This window comes from Aspergillus niger (assembly GCF_000002855.4).
Source record: "Aspergillus niger supercontig An02".
NCBI lineage: Eukaryota > Fungi > Ascomycota > Eurotiomycetes > Eurotiales > Aspergillaceae > Aspergillus > Aspergillus niger.
Window position 1 is genome coordinate 3,364,934 of NT_166519.1, and position 15,707 is coordinate 3,380,640.

Genomic DNA, 15,707 nt, shown 5'->3' on the forward strand with positions numbered 1-15,707 from the left:
GGTAGAGCCAGAGTCTTGATTTGGACATGAACATGAACATGCGGCAATGCTGCGTTGTCGTTTCCTCTTCCCTGGCTGAATCTGCTCATATCCACCCTGGGTTGGATCACCCGGGCTGCCTTGTGCATCGCTATCTACAATGATACGAGGCAGGCACCACTCATTGTTATTTTCGAGTGCTGCATTAAGCTCCGTTAGCTTCTCAGTCACCAGGGGTTCGATGAGCTCGGAGTGATAGCGTCTTTCGGAAAGCGGGATTCTCTCTAGAACCCTCGCCCGCGCAGCCTCAGTCTTGGGCTCCGTTGACGATGGATAAGGTTCCCTTAGAGGGGTGGAAGATAAAAGAACTCTTCCTCCATGATAAGATCCTGAAGCAGAAGGGGCTGGATGGGGTCGTGATGGCGGAAAGTCCTGTCCTGGAAGCGCTTGTGCTTGCGCGATGGAGCTGGGAATATCGACCACAAAGGCGGTGGCACTGGGGTTTTCGTAAAGTATTGAAGACTTGATGGCCATGGTCAGTCCGGGTTGGACCAGGGGATTACTCGAATTTATATGTGTTCTGGCTTAGGGGGGTGGCATCATTGTGACGGTTCAAATTTTGGGAAGGAAAATGAAATGGAAGGTGGGTTTCAATATGGTAGTGACCAAATGCTTAGGGAGATTGGCGAGTTCTTATCGGAATAATTACAACGATCATTGCAATATACATATGGCTTAAAGATCGATTATCCCTGTAACTAGTCTCTCACTATAAGCTTATAATGTGTGATTCCAGCCACAACCAGTGGAGCACAGCTCAATAACTTGGACAGCCGGACTCAGCATCATGCCAACGCAGGCCATCGTTTTCATATGCTAGGCTGGGCCATCCACTCCCCAAGTGACCGAATAATAAAAAATAAACAATACCGTCTGGTCTCATATCCAACAGAATTATGGCAAAGAAAAAAACATATAACCAAGCCACAAGGTGGCAGAAATCACTTAAATGCTTATTGACATGACAAAGGCAACACCACTATGCTCTCAAATGGACAAAAATCACAACACTTTTTTCTCATCTCGTTCCTCCTTCCTCCGTTTCCAAGACGATCCAGCGTCGGTCTAGGTGTGACAAGGGTCATTTCGTTATAGCCATACTACTCTCTGTATCCCGGAAATCGAAAAAAGGGTAAGGGCAAAACTTTATACATCAGGTTGAAGTCAATGGCGAATTAAAGAGTTATAAGTAAGCCTCAATGCTGGAGATCAATCCGCATTAGCGTCGGTCGCCCAGGTAAGCCGTAGGCTCTCACATATGCTGGGGATGACTCACACGGCCACGTCGTCCACCCGCAGACTGTGTCTGAGCTGGCTGCGCTTGGGAATAGAACTGGGAAGGATACTGATACATCGGGGCGGAGTTCATAACAGGGCTGAATTGCTGGGGGGCAAATGTCGATTGGTTCATCATAGAGCTGGGGTTGATCTGGCCAGGACCGCCAGCCAAGGGAGCACCCGGGGTCTGCAGAGCCCGAAGACTGTCAGCCGAAGGCGTTCCAGCCGGGTATCCGAAGCTGGAATTTCCTAGGCCGGGGTATAGTCCCGAGGGGGAGAGACCCCGGGACTGGGCAGCCAAGTAGGCCTGGTACTGGAGCTGTTGCTGGGTCAAAGGCGCCAAGGGCTCCTGGCCGAAGCCGGTACCATTGACACCAACTCCACCAACCCCGTTGAGAGGATTGAGACCACCAGCAGAACCAATGCTGTTCATTCCATTGATACTGTATGGATCAAAAGGAGCGGGATTGGGTTGCTGCTCAGAGGCAACGGGCCTGGTTGCGTCCAGACCTGGACCTAGCATGGTAGGGAACTGCGCACCATACTGCCGTTCCATGGACTGCTGGGAGCCGTAGTTTGACGCCGCCTGCCGGGAGGTTGGGCGGTGCTGTTGCTTGTCCGGGTTGGAAACATGATCACGTCCGTGGTGATTATCGCGAGCACCTCCCCGAGACGACAGGCCAACTTCGTCCATCAAGCGCTTGTAGCCTTGACTGGGAGTTGCCTTCAGCTTAGTGAGGACCTTGGAGACGTTCTTCACCACTTCTGCGCGCATAGACTCATCAAAGAAAGGCGTGGTAAGAACCTTGAAGATCAGCGTCGCGCCCGATGTCTGGTCGCTCAAGATCTTCTCCAGCACCTCGTCGCCTGGGCTGAAGAAGAGGGCCTTCAACACTATCTCACGGGCATCTGGTTCGTTGCGTTGATTGATCACCTTCAAGACAGTTAGGTAGGCGACCTTGTGGGTGCACAAGTGCACGAGATGAGGAACCAGGCGCGGTGCAAGCACGGTGCGACGTCGGGGGAAAGTGCAGGTATCCAAGAACCACGTCAACAGCAGAGCCCCGTTGGCATTCGTCGCAAGCTGTACGCTGTGGAGAGCAATGGCTGAGGCAAGCATGCGTTGCTGGTCCTTCGAGGCGTGGTGGCTTTCAAGGCATGCTCGCATGGCCCGAGCACCGAAGCGGCCCTGGGCGATTTCCCACATCCGGCTGAGCATCGTCTCGAAGATGAAATCATTGAACGGAGCACCGAAACGCAGGCAGCACTGGAGAACATAGTTGCCGTACTGGTCAAGGAAAAGCGGAACGGTGTATGGCCTCAGAGCATCAACGATCATCTGCATCTGGTTCGGAGTCTTGGCCACATCAATGATCTTCTGTGCGGCCCAAGTTCCGTTCTTGTGGACACCAATTTCAGCAAGGTGAGGCGCAATGGGTCCGAGCATCTGCTCCTTGGTTGGTTCCGAGCAAAATTCAAAGAGCTTCTGGACGACAGTGTTTCCGAGGTAATCCGACGAGAGCTCTGCGATTTCCGGCAGCATCGCAACGGCAGTTTCCTCAATCTCCTGGACCGAGCAAGCTCCGTTATCAATCCTCTTGCGAATATCGCGGAGCCGCGGGGCGTCGAACATCCTAGTTTGGCTAGGCTCGGCGATGGGAGGAATCTCATCTTCAAATGCATCAAAGGCAATTGCGCGATGAATGCTAGCGCTGATGTTGTGAGCATCGTCTTCCGTGGCCCCAAACTCGGTGACAATTTGTGCCATTTCCGGCTGCAGCTCAGAAAGAGATGGTATATGCGGAATGCTAGTACCGCTCTCCGGTCTCACAATACCATCAGGTCCGTTCATGCTCGGGTCAGGAGTCGGAGAAGACTGGGCTCCGTTGACGCCGGGCGTGCCAGAGGCGGAAGTGCCAGGAACTTTAGCATATCCGATCCGGACAGGGCCAGCGCCAGGGAAGATCTCCTTTCCGTTGAGAAGTGACTTGGCCTGAATAGCACTCTCAATGCGCTCATAGTTGACAAAGCCACAGTTCTTGTGGGTCAGTACGCGAGTAGACTCGATTTTGCCGTACAGGCTGAAGATCGCCTCCAGAGACGTGACCGTGGTGGAAACAGGAATGCTGCCAATCCACAAAGCACGTGTAGGACCATCCTGATTATTCTCATCCGCCAACTCTCCCGTTTGCCGCATTCCCACGTTAGGCGCGCCACTTCCACCAAGATGCATGAGCTGAACAGCTTCCGACAGCTCATCATATTCTCCGCCTTCCGCGATGTTAAGATCGGCAGCGCTAAAGCTGTTCTCGAGACGCGAAGGAGTAGCGAGGTAATTGCGGATCGACGAGCGCTGGGGAGGAGCCTCCAAGATTCCAGCGGTCCTGGCACGGGGTCGGCTGGCAGAAGCGTGGTTGGCAAATGCCTGTACCGCAAGGTTGTGCTGATGAATCTGAGCCTGGGTTGCGGCCAACTGGGCTGCTGTTGCAGCCGCAGAAGGAGTAACGGTGCCAGAGGGAAGTTGCGAGTAGCGGCTCTCGTACTCCAGGTCCTCGTCATCAGCATACTTCTCCTTCGCGTTCACCGAATACGATCGGATGCGGCTGTTATTCTTCATCATAGCCAGTTCCGCCAGCAAAGGGGGCAAGGAAGACTGTTGTTGCTGTTGCTGCTGTTGCTGTTGCTGCTGCTGTTGAAGGAGCATATTAACATCAGGCCGCACAAGCGTAGCTCGTGCCTGTTGCGGTGTCTCCGCCAAGCCCAAGTAGTCTAGCGTTTTCACATCAGTATCCGCAAGCCCGTCCCTGGAGAATGACGACTGGCTGGGAGAGGCAGGTCCTTCAGAAGAACGAATGCTTGTCAGTGTTGTCGCGCGCTCACGCCCGGTGGCCCAACTAGTAGAGAACAGAGACGGTCCGAATGGACCGGCAGAGCCCAGAAAGTTTGCTCTCTGGGGCATAGAACCTGCTCGGAGACGCGAAAGGGAACCCGCGCTGCCCCCACCAGGGGCAGTTGCGGTCTTCGCGCCTGTATCGATACCGGAAACGCCGGATGGACGGAAAGGGCTGGTTGACGGCGTGGGGCGGGACGTCTGGGGGATATATGGTTGTTGAAGGTTCACCTCATTCAATGCACCGACGGGCGAAAATCTTGAGGGAACAGTACCAGCTCTTGCTCTCCGACCAGGGCTATTGATCGAGCCGCTGGAGGTAGGCACCAGATCCGGAAATCCTTCCTGGCTCGGGGACTCCGGGATATTCTCGCGAAGAGGGGTTGAATGACCGCTAGTCGGCGGACCCCAGATACTGGGTGAAACGCCTTCCTCTGCCTGGATCTCTCGCGCTCTAATTTAGGAAATGACAGGCATTAGTCTGCGAGGAACGGAATGTGCGCATCGAAATAGCTAGAGTGCTTACCGTTTAGAGTACAAACGAGCCCCAAGTTCATGAGAAGGGGATCCAGCCCCTAGCCTCGCGCCGCCAATTGAGCCTGCGGCTCCATTCAGACCATTCGATGGGCCAAATGGCGACTTGATGGCAGCAGATCCAGACAGATCACTGGGAGAGCTACGCCCTGTACTGGTTCCAGACATTGGTTGAGTGGTCGGAATATAGTTGAGGTTCATATGACCATCCGGTCGTGAAACAGGGAGCATTATGAATTATTTCCCTCCACCTCAAACGAAGGCGGACACCGGACACCTTGTGTATGAATACAAGTAATGATATGCAGTTGTCGGGTCGGTAAAGATGCTGCTCAATCGAAGGGTTGCCTCACGAGGATCATGTGTCAGTTCGGTCTGTTGAAAACCAAACCTCGATAATTGAGAGCCGGTGTCAATGGAGAGCACCGGGGCAATCAACACTGAAACGATTGATCAGTGAACGTATAGTTCGACGCTCGAGGAAGCCAGCGTTCTGTGCGTCCAGCCGGTATGTGGATGTGCTCGTGGCGGGGTTGACGGAGGACTGGGTCCGAAAGAATACGTAAGCTTGAACGAGCACGGATGCTCAGGAAATAGGAGAGAGACAGCGAGATCGATGGAGTAGTAGTTGTCAATAGTTGTCCGTTAAGCGTGAGGCCCAGTCAGCTTTGTCACCCTGGGTAATGATAATCTCTGGACTAGTGGCCAGATTCGATTGCCACGATCCACCGCAGTGATTAGGTCCCGAGTGTTCAGAAAATATCGCTAACCCGCAAGGACCCGCTCGAAATGACCGCAAGGACACGAGGAGATTGAATGGGAAAATTATCGAGCGAGGGGGGGTGGTTGGGAGGAGAGCGAAAGAAAGGAACGCGAAGGTCGTGATGTACGGGGGTGGATGAAAGCGAAGCCGAAAAGGGTCGCTGGACTCTTTTAGGGTGGCTGGAATAAATTGCGCGGCTTCGGGCAGAAGCCAGAAAAAGATACAAGAATGGAAAAGACCGACGATAGGACGATACTAAAAGGGATACTGAATTGAAGGATTACTCAAAAGAGAAGAAATTGGGGGAAGAGGGAAGAGGGAAGAGATTGGAGAGTAAGACAGGAAAGGGGTGCATGAAAAGAGGAGGCGTAAGAAGGAGGAGGAAGAAGAATAGATGGCGGTGGATGTTGGTGAAGGGGAAGAGAGTAGAGCTGCACCGGCGCGGAGGGAAAAGGTAAAAGGTGGTGGAAAAGAGACTTCGAGAGAGAAGGAGGAAGGCGGTTAGTTTACTTAGTTGGGGAGCTCAGGTTTGCCGGATCCCGGGGGCATGTCATATCCACTCCTCTGGTTGGCCGGTCGGGTTCACCCATTCTCTTTTTTCTTATTACTCGAGAAAGTGTGCCTGTGAAATGCATGAAAATTAAATGTCTAAATTTCCTGACTCTGATGGGAATGACCCTCATAATGGTGGTCTTTTCGACCTTAACATTGGTGAAGGATCCTTCCCTGTTCATCCTCATCCCCATCTTCATCCCTTGGTGCTCGTGCCCACTGCCCAGCTGGCGATCAACCATTATTTTCTGCTGCTTTTGCTCGAACCCCCGGGGAAAAAAAAGAGAGGGTCAAGCCTGTCCGTTCGGTTCATCGGTCAATCCCCCTCCTAAATCCGATTTTCGAGAAGCTCCTAAATAGCGCATGTTCCACCCTCAGCCTTCCACAAATCCATGATCGGCTCTCTCGCAATAGTCTCTTGTCAGCGATAATGGATAATTGTCGCTATACTTCCATAGTGCTTACTATATCTTTCAATATTTTGTCTCATTTATCACGTAGATATGGATATTAGAGTTGGATCTTATGGTCTCGTACTCACCGAGTACTCAGTAGAGTTCCACCATTCCTCTCTCAAGAGGGTGTAGAATTCTAAAAGCGGAAAGAGATCAGGCCCTGGTGGAGTCGATGCTTCTGGATAGCATCAACATTCTATGACTACTGTCCAGTGTGGTCCAGTGGACAGTCTTACAAGACAACTTTCTTTGTCCTGGATTGTTCAACAAATCAGTTTCACTTCTGAAAATCACTGCAGATGACAGTTAATCTGGTAAGGTCACAGTGCAAAGCGATACAATTTGAAAGCAAGGTGAATCCATATATATTATTATTATTGCGGCACCACTGTCTACGCCTAATCCGGATCAAACCTTCACGCATACGGCAATGAAAAGCATACCAATGGCCTTTTGGACATCCTTGTAAGGATGTCGGAGCTGAAACGGGGAGGGATGCGACCCAGTTCTGGGTGATTGGCACTCTGAAACGTCCTAAGACCCCGCATTCCACCGTCCGTCATGTGTTTTGACATTGATCACCTCTCTTCTTTTCCCCCTCGATTGTGGCAATAAGTATGCTTGTCGGATGACCTGCCTTTCATGGTGCTTACTGGATCGGCACATGGCTGGAAAATCTGAAAGCTGTTTTACTAAACACTCCACCGCTGGCTTCATTCCGAGTAAATTGTATACTACTAGAATTGAGCTACATTTGTCATGACCATGGAATATATATTGAGTACCAGTTGCTTCTAGGGCAAATGTGTCAAATCCCTCTCGTGGGGGCAGTGAATGATGAAGACTAGAATGCAAGGGATAAGACATACTGTTGTAAAGGGATGGATATTGTAAGGGGAATTTCTTAAAGATGTGAAGTCATCGGCGGAACTCTTATGCAGGAACGCTGCCTGTAGTCTGTACTACGGAGTACTTACTGAGTAAACCGTGCCACATCCCTTGAGGATCCGTCATGACATACAGCAAGCTAATCAATCATGGCGGTAAGCCAATCGTGCGGGGTCAAACTACAGGCTACTATGGATATGGTTGTCACTTTTCTTATTTCAAGCCAATATTTCTGCAGCTACTGCTACTTACAGGAACTTGTGCAACGCGGTACCTGACCCAGAGTATTCTCGGGTCGGGCTGGATGCTTGTGGTCCCTGCCCGGAAGACTCGGGATGCCCCTCAAATCTCATTATCGTATCAGGTAGCTCGAAATTCTAAGCCCAGACAGAGTGTCTTGCTACGTGAATTAGAATTACTCCATCACAAATATTGGTGATACCCAAGTTCTGTCTTTTCACTCATCTCATATAAATCACGTGATCATGTGTATACCTGAGGCATCAGTTGCCCACCCGCCACTGCCCTGGCGCCGTATCTGCAACGATTTCCGGCACCGCCTTGCCAGAGCTCCGTTGCAACAATAAGACTAAGGAATCTAGGTCCAACTCTCTTTCTGCCTCCCTTTGCTCTCCACCCATTAGCGGTGTCTGAGGAACAACTGGCTTCTACGTTTCTTCTATAATGAATTAAATGAGCAATCTTACCACAAAGTATCACGCTTGGCCGATCCCATACGCGCCCGACCGGACTCGCGTTTTATCGTGATTTTACGGTCGGCTTCCGATAAACGACTAATGTTTCTCAATCGCCGAGTTTGAATCAAGAACGGTCCTCACGAACAATGGCAGATGATTACGAAAGCCCCTCCTCCCCGGAGGAGGCGCCAGTCGAGTCGCTCATTCAGGGGCGTGCGAAGCGAAGCACAGCCGGCCTTCATATGTCAGCTCTCCTGGACGCCGCTGCCGACGATGATCTTGCGCTCTTGTTCGAGGAAGTGGAGGATGACAACGAGTTTGCGATGGATGTGGAGGAAGAAGGGGGAGAAGAGGATGATATGCGCTTCGAGTCTTCCTCGGATGATGAGGATGATCAAGGACCTGAGTCTCGAGCTGACGACATGGAAGGGGAGCAACAACTACAGAAGGAGGAGCGACAAGAGAAGAAAAAAAAGAGAGCGCGAGAAGACCTTCGATTCAAGATAGCCAGCAAGAAGGTGAAAATCGATCCTACTGCTGTGTCTACAGTGCCTACTCCTCGCCCCAAGAAGAAGTCAGAGCGTATCTCATGGATCCCCACGCCGGAAGAAGGGCCCACGCGATCATCCTCTCGTCGCCAGACTATGCAGAACAAGGAACTTACGCATGCACGCCTGAAGGACAGCGAAGAGAAGCGCATCCGCCTCATTGCCACCATGGAGGAGGCAGCTAAAAGGAAGGCCCAGTTCAAGCCGAAGGAGATGACGCAAGCCGAGCGTCTTGCAGAAGCCGAAAGGGTGGAGAGGCATAACAGCAAGAGTCTTAACCGATGGGAAGAAATGGAAAAGAGGAAGGCTGAAGAAAGACGTGCGAAGATCGAGGCCCTTCAAAATCGCCGCCTTGAAGGTCCGGTTATGTCGTACTGGAGTGGCATAGCAACCTGGGTTAATGGTCGCTTAACGCGCATTGGCAAGGTTGATGTAACGCCAAAACCGGAGAAGGAGGATAATAATACACGCAAGAAAAGCAAGAAGACGGACAAAGAGAATAAAATTGTGATAGAGCAAAACCCGACCGAGAATCCTATTGTTGTTGGTTCTGCCACGTCGCAAACAGCCCCTCCTCCCACCCAAACTGAGGGTTCTACGCTACCACAAACATCCGGCGACGGAGAGCCTGCAAAACCGAACCAAAACCCTGAACAGCAGCAAACAAGCTCTGAGCCCACTCAGACCAATGGCGCAATATCCCAAGAGAAACCCGTTGATACACCAGTGGAGGCACCCACAGATACGCCAAAGAAGGCACCCACGAATGAACCCACCGATACGCCAATGGAGGAACCCACCCCCTCTCAGGTGAACACAGAGGCTCCTGCTGCTGCTGATCCTGTACAGCCTGCCACAACTGCAGTCAACGACGAGTCTGCTACAGAAGCAGTGCCAGAATCAGGTTCATCAAAAGTCGAAGATGAAAAGAAAGAGGAAGCTACTGAGACCAAGGCTCCAGATGCAGCTCCGGAAGAGGGCACGTCAGATGAGAAGCCAAATGTACAACAAAAAGACGACACTATACACGCAGTTGACGCTCAACAGCCCACGTCGCAGCAGTCTGGCGAGAAGCCTACGCTAGAATCCGAACAGCAGCCTGACCGAGATCCACCATCTGCGGCCGCAAAGTCCGATGACGCATCGAAGGAAACAGTCCCTGACCCAACCGCAGCCGCTGAAGCTGTATCTGAGCCTGCTAGGATGCAGCAGGAGCTGTCTCCTACTACAGTACCAGATGTTACTGTCGCCCCTTCGCAGACTAACCCGCAGAAGGAGACGTCCAATCAAACACAACCGGGCCAAGAGGCTCCGGAGGTGCATACAGACCAGCCAGTTGTTGTGACTGAGGAAACCCCACAACCGGAGGTTCCAGAGGCCCCTCCAGTTATCGAGCAAACAGGACGAACCCTTACGGTGTTGGAGAACTTTGATGACAAGACCGCCCAAAGTCGCGAGTTCAGTATCTACTTCAACGCAAAGAAACCTCCTAGGCTAACCAGTATGGAATGCACCTATACCTCCACTGCATGCACGAACACATTGGACATGCTAACAGCAAAACAGAAATCTCTTCATCCCTCTGCGTTATTACATCACTTCCCTCGCGCTATCGGGATCCCGAGACCTCCCTGCCCTTCGCAAACTCACATGCTTACAATGAAATCCGACATACGGTGGCACAAAAGTACAGTTGGAGCCCGATGCTGGGATGCTACGTTGGTCCTGTCGGAGTCGCTGCGCGAGGAGTACCGGCGCGGTTCCTCGGCGGCCCTGAAGCAAAAGAAGAAGAAGCAAAAGAGAACGGAAAGGGCGATAAAGGCGCTAACAACGAGGCCACCACTACTACTGACAAAACAGAAAAAAAAAAAGAGAAAGAGAACGAAGCAAAGACTTCCACCGGAGAGGCTCCTCCATCTACATCCAGCCCTTCAGCTGCAGCTGCACCCGCTTCCGCACCCACACCAACAGCCACCCCCGTTGCAGCTACCGTGGGCGATCCAATGGATGTCGATAAATGATTTCCCCTCTTCCCTTCCAGGCTCGACGACCTGGAAAAAAAGACGGAGTGGATATTAGTATTCTATTGCTCCGGCGTCTTTATGTTTCTATGCCAAAGATACCCACTATTACATCTACACCATCGTCTCTAATCACATGGCTCAAAGCATATCATACGTAATATCATACGGACAAACTGTAAAGTAATAAATATGCCTGCCGGGGCGAACTTGATCATATTAAACCAACTATACACCTACTACCGAGCCCATGCACCATGCACCATGCACACCATACCGGCTCACGCCCGCAAACCCCCCAACACTAAAAGCAGAGAAGCAGCGAAGCAGCGAACGAACGCACAGCCCCACGGCCAAAATCCCTCAAAAACCAACCGACCAACCACGGCGTACAGCATTTAGCTAAATTGCAATCCAGCCCGAAATGTCCGTGCCAATGGCACGCGACACCCAGGAGATACAGTAGATAGATAGTAAGTAGTATTTTGTACTTGTGAGACCGAAACACCTTTCCCAGCCCAATCGTTATTGCAGCATATGTGAGACGCCCATTGGCACGGGACATCGATTACACTCCCATCGCAGGTGAACTCTCATATGCTCCTGCACCATGGTGGAAACTGCAGGAGTTGGTGGCGATGTGCATAGTTAGACCCGAACCGTAGGAAGATTTATAAGAAATAGAAGGGAAATAATAAAGCAGGTTGGAAGGAAATCTTACGTGCATTGCAATGATTAATGATTATATTGATTTTATCGCTGAAAGGCGTTAGGAGGGTGTGATATTTACTTATTGACTGCGGTAAAGAATTAACTTGATTGGACAGGAGAGTTTGAACTAGTAAGTACTAGGTGGGTGATACATAATACTAAATTTAATAGATATCTCTCATAGTGATGGCAGTGGGACTGTGTTGCATGGTTTGTGTTACCGTCACGGTCTACATAAACAGATCAGACAAGAATGGAGACACAGGCAAGCTACGTAGTCTGGCCGGGGAGTGGATGTGTAGTCTGTTTTCCCAGTTGGTTGTAAGAGATGGTGCTACCGGAACAATTCATGTGTAGAATAACCTGTCCTGCGAAGGTGTATGTATGTATGATGGTGGGGTTACTTGCGAGAATTTCAAGTGCAGAGAAGGATTCTGGCCAGGTTCGAGGTATCTAAGGGAGAGAGAGGAAGGCTTTTGTTCGCTGTTGATATTAGTGGAACTTAGCGAACACGAGGTCGCTAAATTATGCACTGAAAACTGGATGTGTTCAATAGAGCGTAGAAGGTGGTATATACTCTGCTGCCAATAGTATTCGTCTCCATTACATCGTAATTAGTAGCCAATAAACATCAAATACCCTTGACAAGCATTCTAACGCCTTTACTTCCCTGCCTGGTTGCAGGAATGAACATATCAGTCGCGAACTCTACATCCTCGTTGGATGTCTCAAAGAGCTCCAACCATCCCCCTTTCCCACTCATTTCGTCCTCTGTGCAGCTGTATAGTCTGAAAATTCTCGAGACGCAAATATAGAGTTCCGCATAGGCCAGATTGATACCCACGCATGACCTAGACCCCTTTGTGAAGGACACAAGGTACCTATTAAGCCTTTTACCTTCTTTTTCGGCCTCAATCCACCGTTCCGGACTGAACTTGCTTGGCTCCGGAAAGATGGTGGGGTCATGATGCACGAAAACAGAGTTCATGCTCATAGGAGTCCCCGGGGGGATTATCCAGTCCTTTGCACGCTTCTCGTCATGGAATGTCACTGCTTCATCGGGAGATACACGTGCCAGCCGGCCAACAGAGCCATAGGATAGTCGCAGGCCCTCTTGGATTACGGCAGTAAGGTAGGGAAGGTGCTCCAGCACCTCGATACCGACGCTTGCTGTAGGATCAGGGATGGAAGCGATCAATTCGGCACGAAGGCGGGATAGAGTATGCGGTTGGCTCAGTAGGTAGTATGTGATAACCGATAGAGTCCAAGAAGTGGTCTCAGTCCCGCCGGCTACGAGTATCTTGGCTTCCTGGCCAAGCTGTTCGACACTCTTTTCTGAAACTGGAAGATCCGGATTCGCTAGCAGATCATGGAAAATGGTTTTTGACTGCTTTCCAACCCCTAATCTATCTTTATCGTTCATGATTTGGTGCACCTGGGCCACATTCTCGCGGGTGAAGGACTGTAGTCTGATTAGCAATAAATTTCAAGCTTTGACGCAAAACTAGGTAATTGCAGTAGTACCTGTTCATCCTCAAGCACGTTTGCAACCCTTTAATGCATTGCAGGTTATATAGTTAGTTCCAATGCCTGGTGTGCCCATTTTGCAGAGACACGGATCTAATCGCACTCACGTTGGGCTAATCCATGATACAATCCATGGGGGAATAAGCTGCGCCAAATAGATGAGCCAATGATAGTGCTTCATCCAATGCACAACTTTGCTCATAGCAAGAACGGCCTCCTGAGCTGGCTCACCAAAGTCAGGTTTCTGCAATCTGTCGCGCGAGTGGTTGAAACTGTACTCCATAATGACGTCTACATCTGTGAGTATATGGCCTGAAGGGAGAGTTCTTGTCTTCACCGTCGTCCATACCATTGGTAAACGCAGCATAGGCAATATCCATGCGGACCGGCTGGCCCGTATTCTTAAATTCATCCAAACGTCTAAGAAGTTTGTCGACCTTTTCCCATATGACAGGCTGCAGCCGACGTACACTTGCTTTTGAGAAGAATGGACTCAAAGCGGAACGACGCATGCGATGTAAATCATGGTCTACGGTAGCAAAGGTACTGTTGGGCGCTCCAAATTGGTGTTCAAATTGGGGGTTCAAATTTCTCTTCTTCTTGCCGCCGGGTGCATACAACTCATCATAAAAGGTCGATGTTTCGATATGAAGCTCTTCGGGGTTGATGCGAACAATGGGCCCCTATACATTTTAGTGTCACTAGATATAGTGATTTTCGCAACGAGGTGTTTCTGCTCACGTAGCGCTTATGCATATCCTTGATTTTGAAGATATACCGGCCACCACATATTGCATCGTAATAAAACTCATAGCTGAAGCGCTCAGTCAGCTTCGTCATCCGCTTCTCTCTTCGCAGTGTCCACATATCGAAAAATGGAATACAGAACTTACTACCAAGTCACAGCTGCCAGCGGAGGGCCTGGGAAGGCCGCAATGGGGCTAAGGTACAGGCGATACACTATGCAGCCTATCACGTAGGCAAGAAATACAGTTAGAGTTATACTAGCCAAGGATAAATAGCTGAGCTCCCCAAACAAGGTCATTTTGAATATAAAGTCGTCAGGAAAGATCGTTGAACCATTTGTATGTTCAGGTAGGATGATGTGAGAAAGGTAAAGAGGGGACGAGATGGTGTGAGGGGTAATGGCCACTAGCAGTAGTCTCAAAGGTCGGCAATTACTGGCATCTGCTATAAACGGCTCCGATGCTTCCTTTTTGAGCAATATTCCGCACGCGGAAGACGTGTCATGATAGCTCACAAACGCAACGAAGTTATTGCCGAAGAGCGCATGTTGACATGTATCAAAGTCACATACAAACTTATACAATGCTGGGCAGAGATAGTAGTAAAAGCTAGCGTTTGCCCTTATCAATTCTCTCAGAATTGATCTTGTAGCTTTCAGAGATAGGACAAGATGGTTGAGATTGCCAACCATACAATGCTACTGGGTATTCTTCAATACCATAACGTTATTCTTATGGTGAACATACAGGAAATAGACCGTAAAGGTAATGACATTATCCTCATATGTCTTTTCTTTTGACAACGAGACATGCACAATCTTACGGAGTAAGCTTTATCCATATGCCTACCCCTCCTTCGACTTTGTGGGATCTTATCAGCTTCCAATGCTAATTAACTTCTTGTTCTTGGCTCGAATCTGGTTAAGTTCGTGGAAATTGCGGTGTAGAAAGTTTGAAACTCGGAAGTAGCTACGGTATAACAACCTTAAAAATTGCATCCAGCGAGTCATTGTTTTCGATAAGTGAGATAAGAGGCATGAATGAGCGTCCGTGTGCAAATGGGATAGCTACTCCTTTCTTCCCTGATGCGGTAATGTCGCATGTGATAGTAAGTAACAAGATAGGAAGCACGTATGATAGGTCTACAGACTGAATGACTCGGGTTTAATCAAGGCAGGAGCGACGATCGCATGGTGAGAGTAGCATTGTCCAGCTCCTGTTGAGTTATCCAATTCAGTTCAGTTCGCATTAATGACCCGCGAAAAGTGCATCCGTTGGGTAGAGCAGATACATCATTGTACAGGCTTCAGAGGGGACACAACGTTTGCCCCGGATGTAGTAGGTATCTACAGGGCCGTGGAAGCACAAAATGCAACAGGCCAGATTGGACAGACAATTGGACATGCAATACTCCGTAAACGTGTACGCAATGTGGGAATTTAGAATCTTCACATCCATTCTAGACTATCGAAGGCAAAACGTCAGCTAAAAGGACCTAGCCTTGAGGGGAGAGAATGGACGATCCTTTTTGCTCTGTTGATAGCAGTTCAGACTCACCGCCATGGTCGAGACACTGAAGGTGTATGTGTGCGCCTATCAAATTATGGAGCCCTAGATCCAGAATATTCAGTTCAGATGGTGATGTGTTGCGGCAAGGCCGAAAAGGGGACGATCCCTGGAACGAGTGGGTGGGAATCCCCATCCGTCATCGAGTTAGTAACATCCAATCTCAACGTCGGATGTATAAATATTTGCTAATGGATGAAGAAGCTTGATCCACCAGACGATCGAGAACGTGTCACTTCTGTTATTTTCTACAGATGCAGAATCCATTATTCACCAGTCAGCACTAAAACAACTACCTGTCGGTTTCCACTGAGTGTTCTCCGGATAATCGGTCTGTACTAGTAGATAGTCTGCGCTGTTGTTGCCAGTCAGTCTGTGACATTGCCCCACTATTATTGACCCCATCCCCAGTTGGCATCATAGACTGGTTTGAACGTTGCAGTCACTGATGGCATTATAGTAGAGCTTTGTTCAAACCTTTGCTGCCGTGT

The 15,707-nt window shown here is 49.9% G+C and overlaps 7 protein-coding genes across 7 annotated transcripts; 3 read left to right on the plus strand and 4 right to left on the minus strand.

The window, feature by feature from the left end:
* Positions 1-513, minus strand: An02g13930 (hypothetical protein [truncated ORF]; the record flags this gene model as incomplete). Its single annotated transcript, XM_059746775.1, has 1 exon — positions 1-513. A coding segment is annotated over one exon (513 nt), but the record flags the coding sequence as incomplete, so codon positions are not given.
* Positions 514-1,291: 778 nt separating this feature from the next.
* On the minus strand, positions 1,292-4,972 carry An02g13940 (uncharacterized protein; the record flags this gene model as incomplete). Its single annotated transcript, XM_001400488.3, has 2 exons — positions 1,292-4,661; positions 4,734-4,972. The coding sequence occupies 2 exons, from the start codon at positions 4,970-4,972 to the stop codon at positions 1,292-1,294; spliced, it is 3,609 nt and encodes a 1,202-aa protein (XP_001400525.3).
* Positions 4,973-5,156: 184 nt separating this feature from the next.
* Positions 5,157-6,009, plus strand: An02g13950 (uncharacterized protein; the record flags this gene model as incomplete). The annotated part of the gene is made up of 5 exons (XM_059746777.1): positions 5,157-5,197; positions 5,247-5,303; positions 5,350-5,402; positions 5,498-5,635; positions 5,921-6,009. 5 exons carry the CDS (start codon positions 5,157-5,159, stop codon positions 6,007-6,009), a joined length of 378 nt encoding a protein of 125 aa, XP_059605707.1.
* A 356-nt stretch (positions 6,010-6,365) lies between these two features.
* Positions 6,366-7,752, minus strand: An02g13960 (uncharacterized protein; the record flags this gene model as incomplete). The annotated part of the gene is made up of 7 exons (XM_059746778.1): positions 6,366-6,500; positions 6,598-6,671; positions 6,748-6,804; positions 6,955-7,019; positions 7,165-7,259; positions 7,381-7,468; positions 7,652-7,752. 7 exons carry the CDS (start codon positions 7,750-7,752, stop codon positions 6,366-6,368), a joined length of 615 nt encoding a protein of 204 aa, XP_059605708.1.
* A 491-nt stretch (positions 7,753-8,243) lies between these two features.
* Positions 8,244-10,666, plus strand: An02g13970 (uncharacterized protein; the record flags this gene model as incomplete). Its single annotated transcript, XM_001400491.1, has 2 exons — positions 8,244-10,146; positions 10,212-10,666. 2 exons carry the CDS (start codon positions 8,244-8,246, stop codon positions 10,664-10,666), a joined length of 2,358 nt encoding a protein of 785 aa, XP_001400528.1.
* Positions 10,667-12,008: 1,342 nt separating this feature from the next.
* An02g13980 (uncharacterized protein) lies at positions 12,009-13,949 on the minus strand (the record flags this gene model as incomplete). Its single annotated transcript, XM_059746779.1, has 6 exons — positions 12,009-12,839; positions 12,902-12,929; positions 13,012-13,195; positions 13,254-13,587; positions 13,646-13,718; positions 13,798-13,949. The coding sequence occupies 6 exons, from the start codon at positions 13,947-13,949 to the stop codon at positions 12,009-12,011; spliced, it is 1,602 nt and encodes a 533-aa protein (XP_059605709.1).
* Positions 13,950-14,321: 372 nt separating this feature from the next.
* Positions 14,322-15,425, plus strand: An02g13990 (hypothetical protein; the record flags this gene model as incomplete). Its single annotated transcript, XM_059746780.1, has 5 exons — positions 14,322-14,415; positions 14,577-14,758; positions 14,854-15,072; positions 15,124-15,229; positions 15,307-15,425. 5 exons carry the CDS (start codon positions 14,322-14,324, stop codon positions 15,423-15,425), a joined length of 720 nt encoding a protein of 239 aa, XP_059605710.1.
* Between the last annotated feature and the right edge of the window lie 282 nt (positions 15,426-15,707).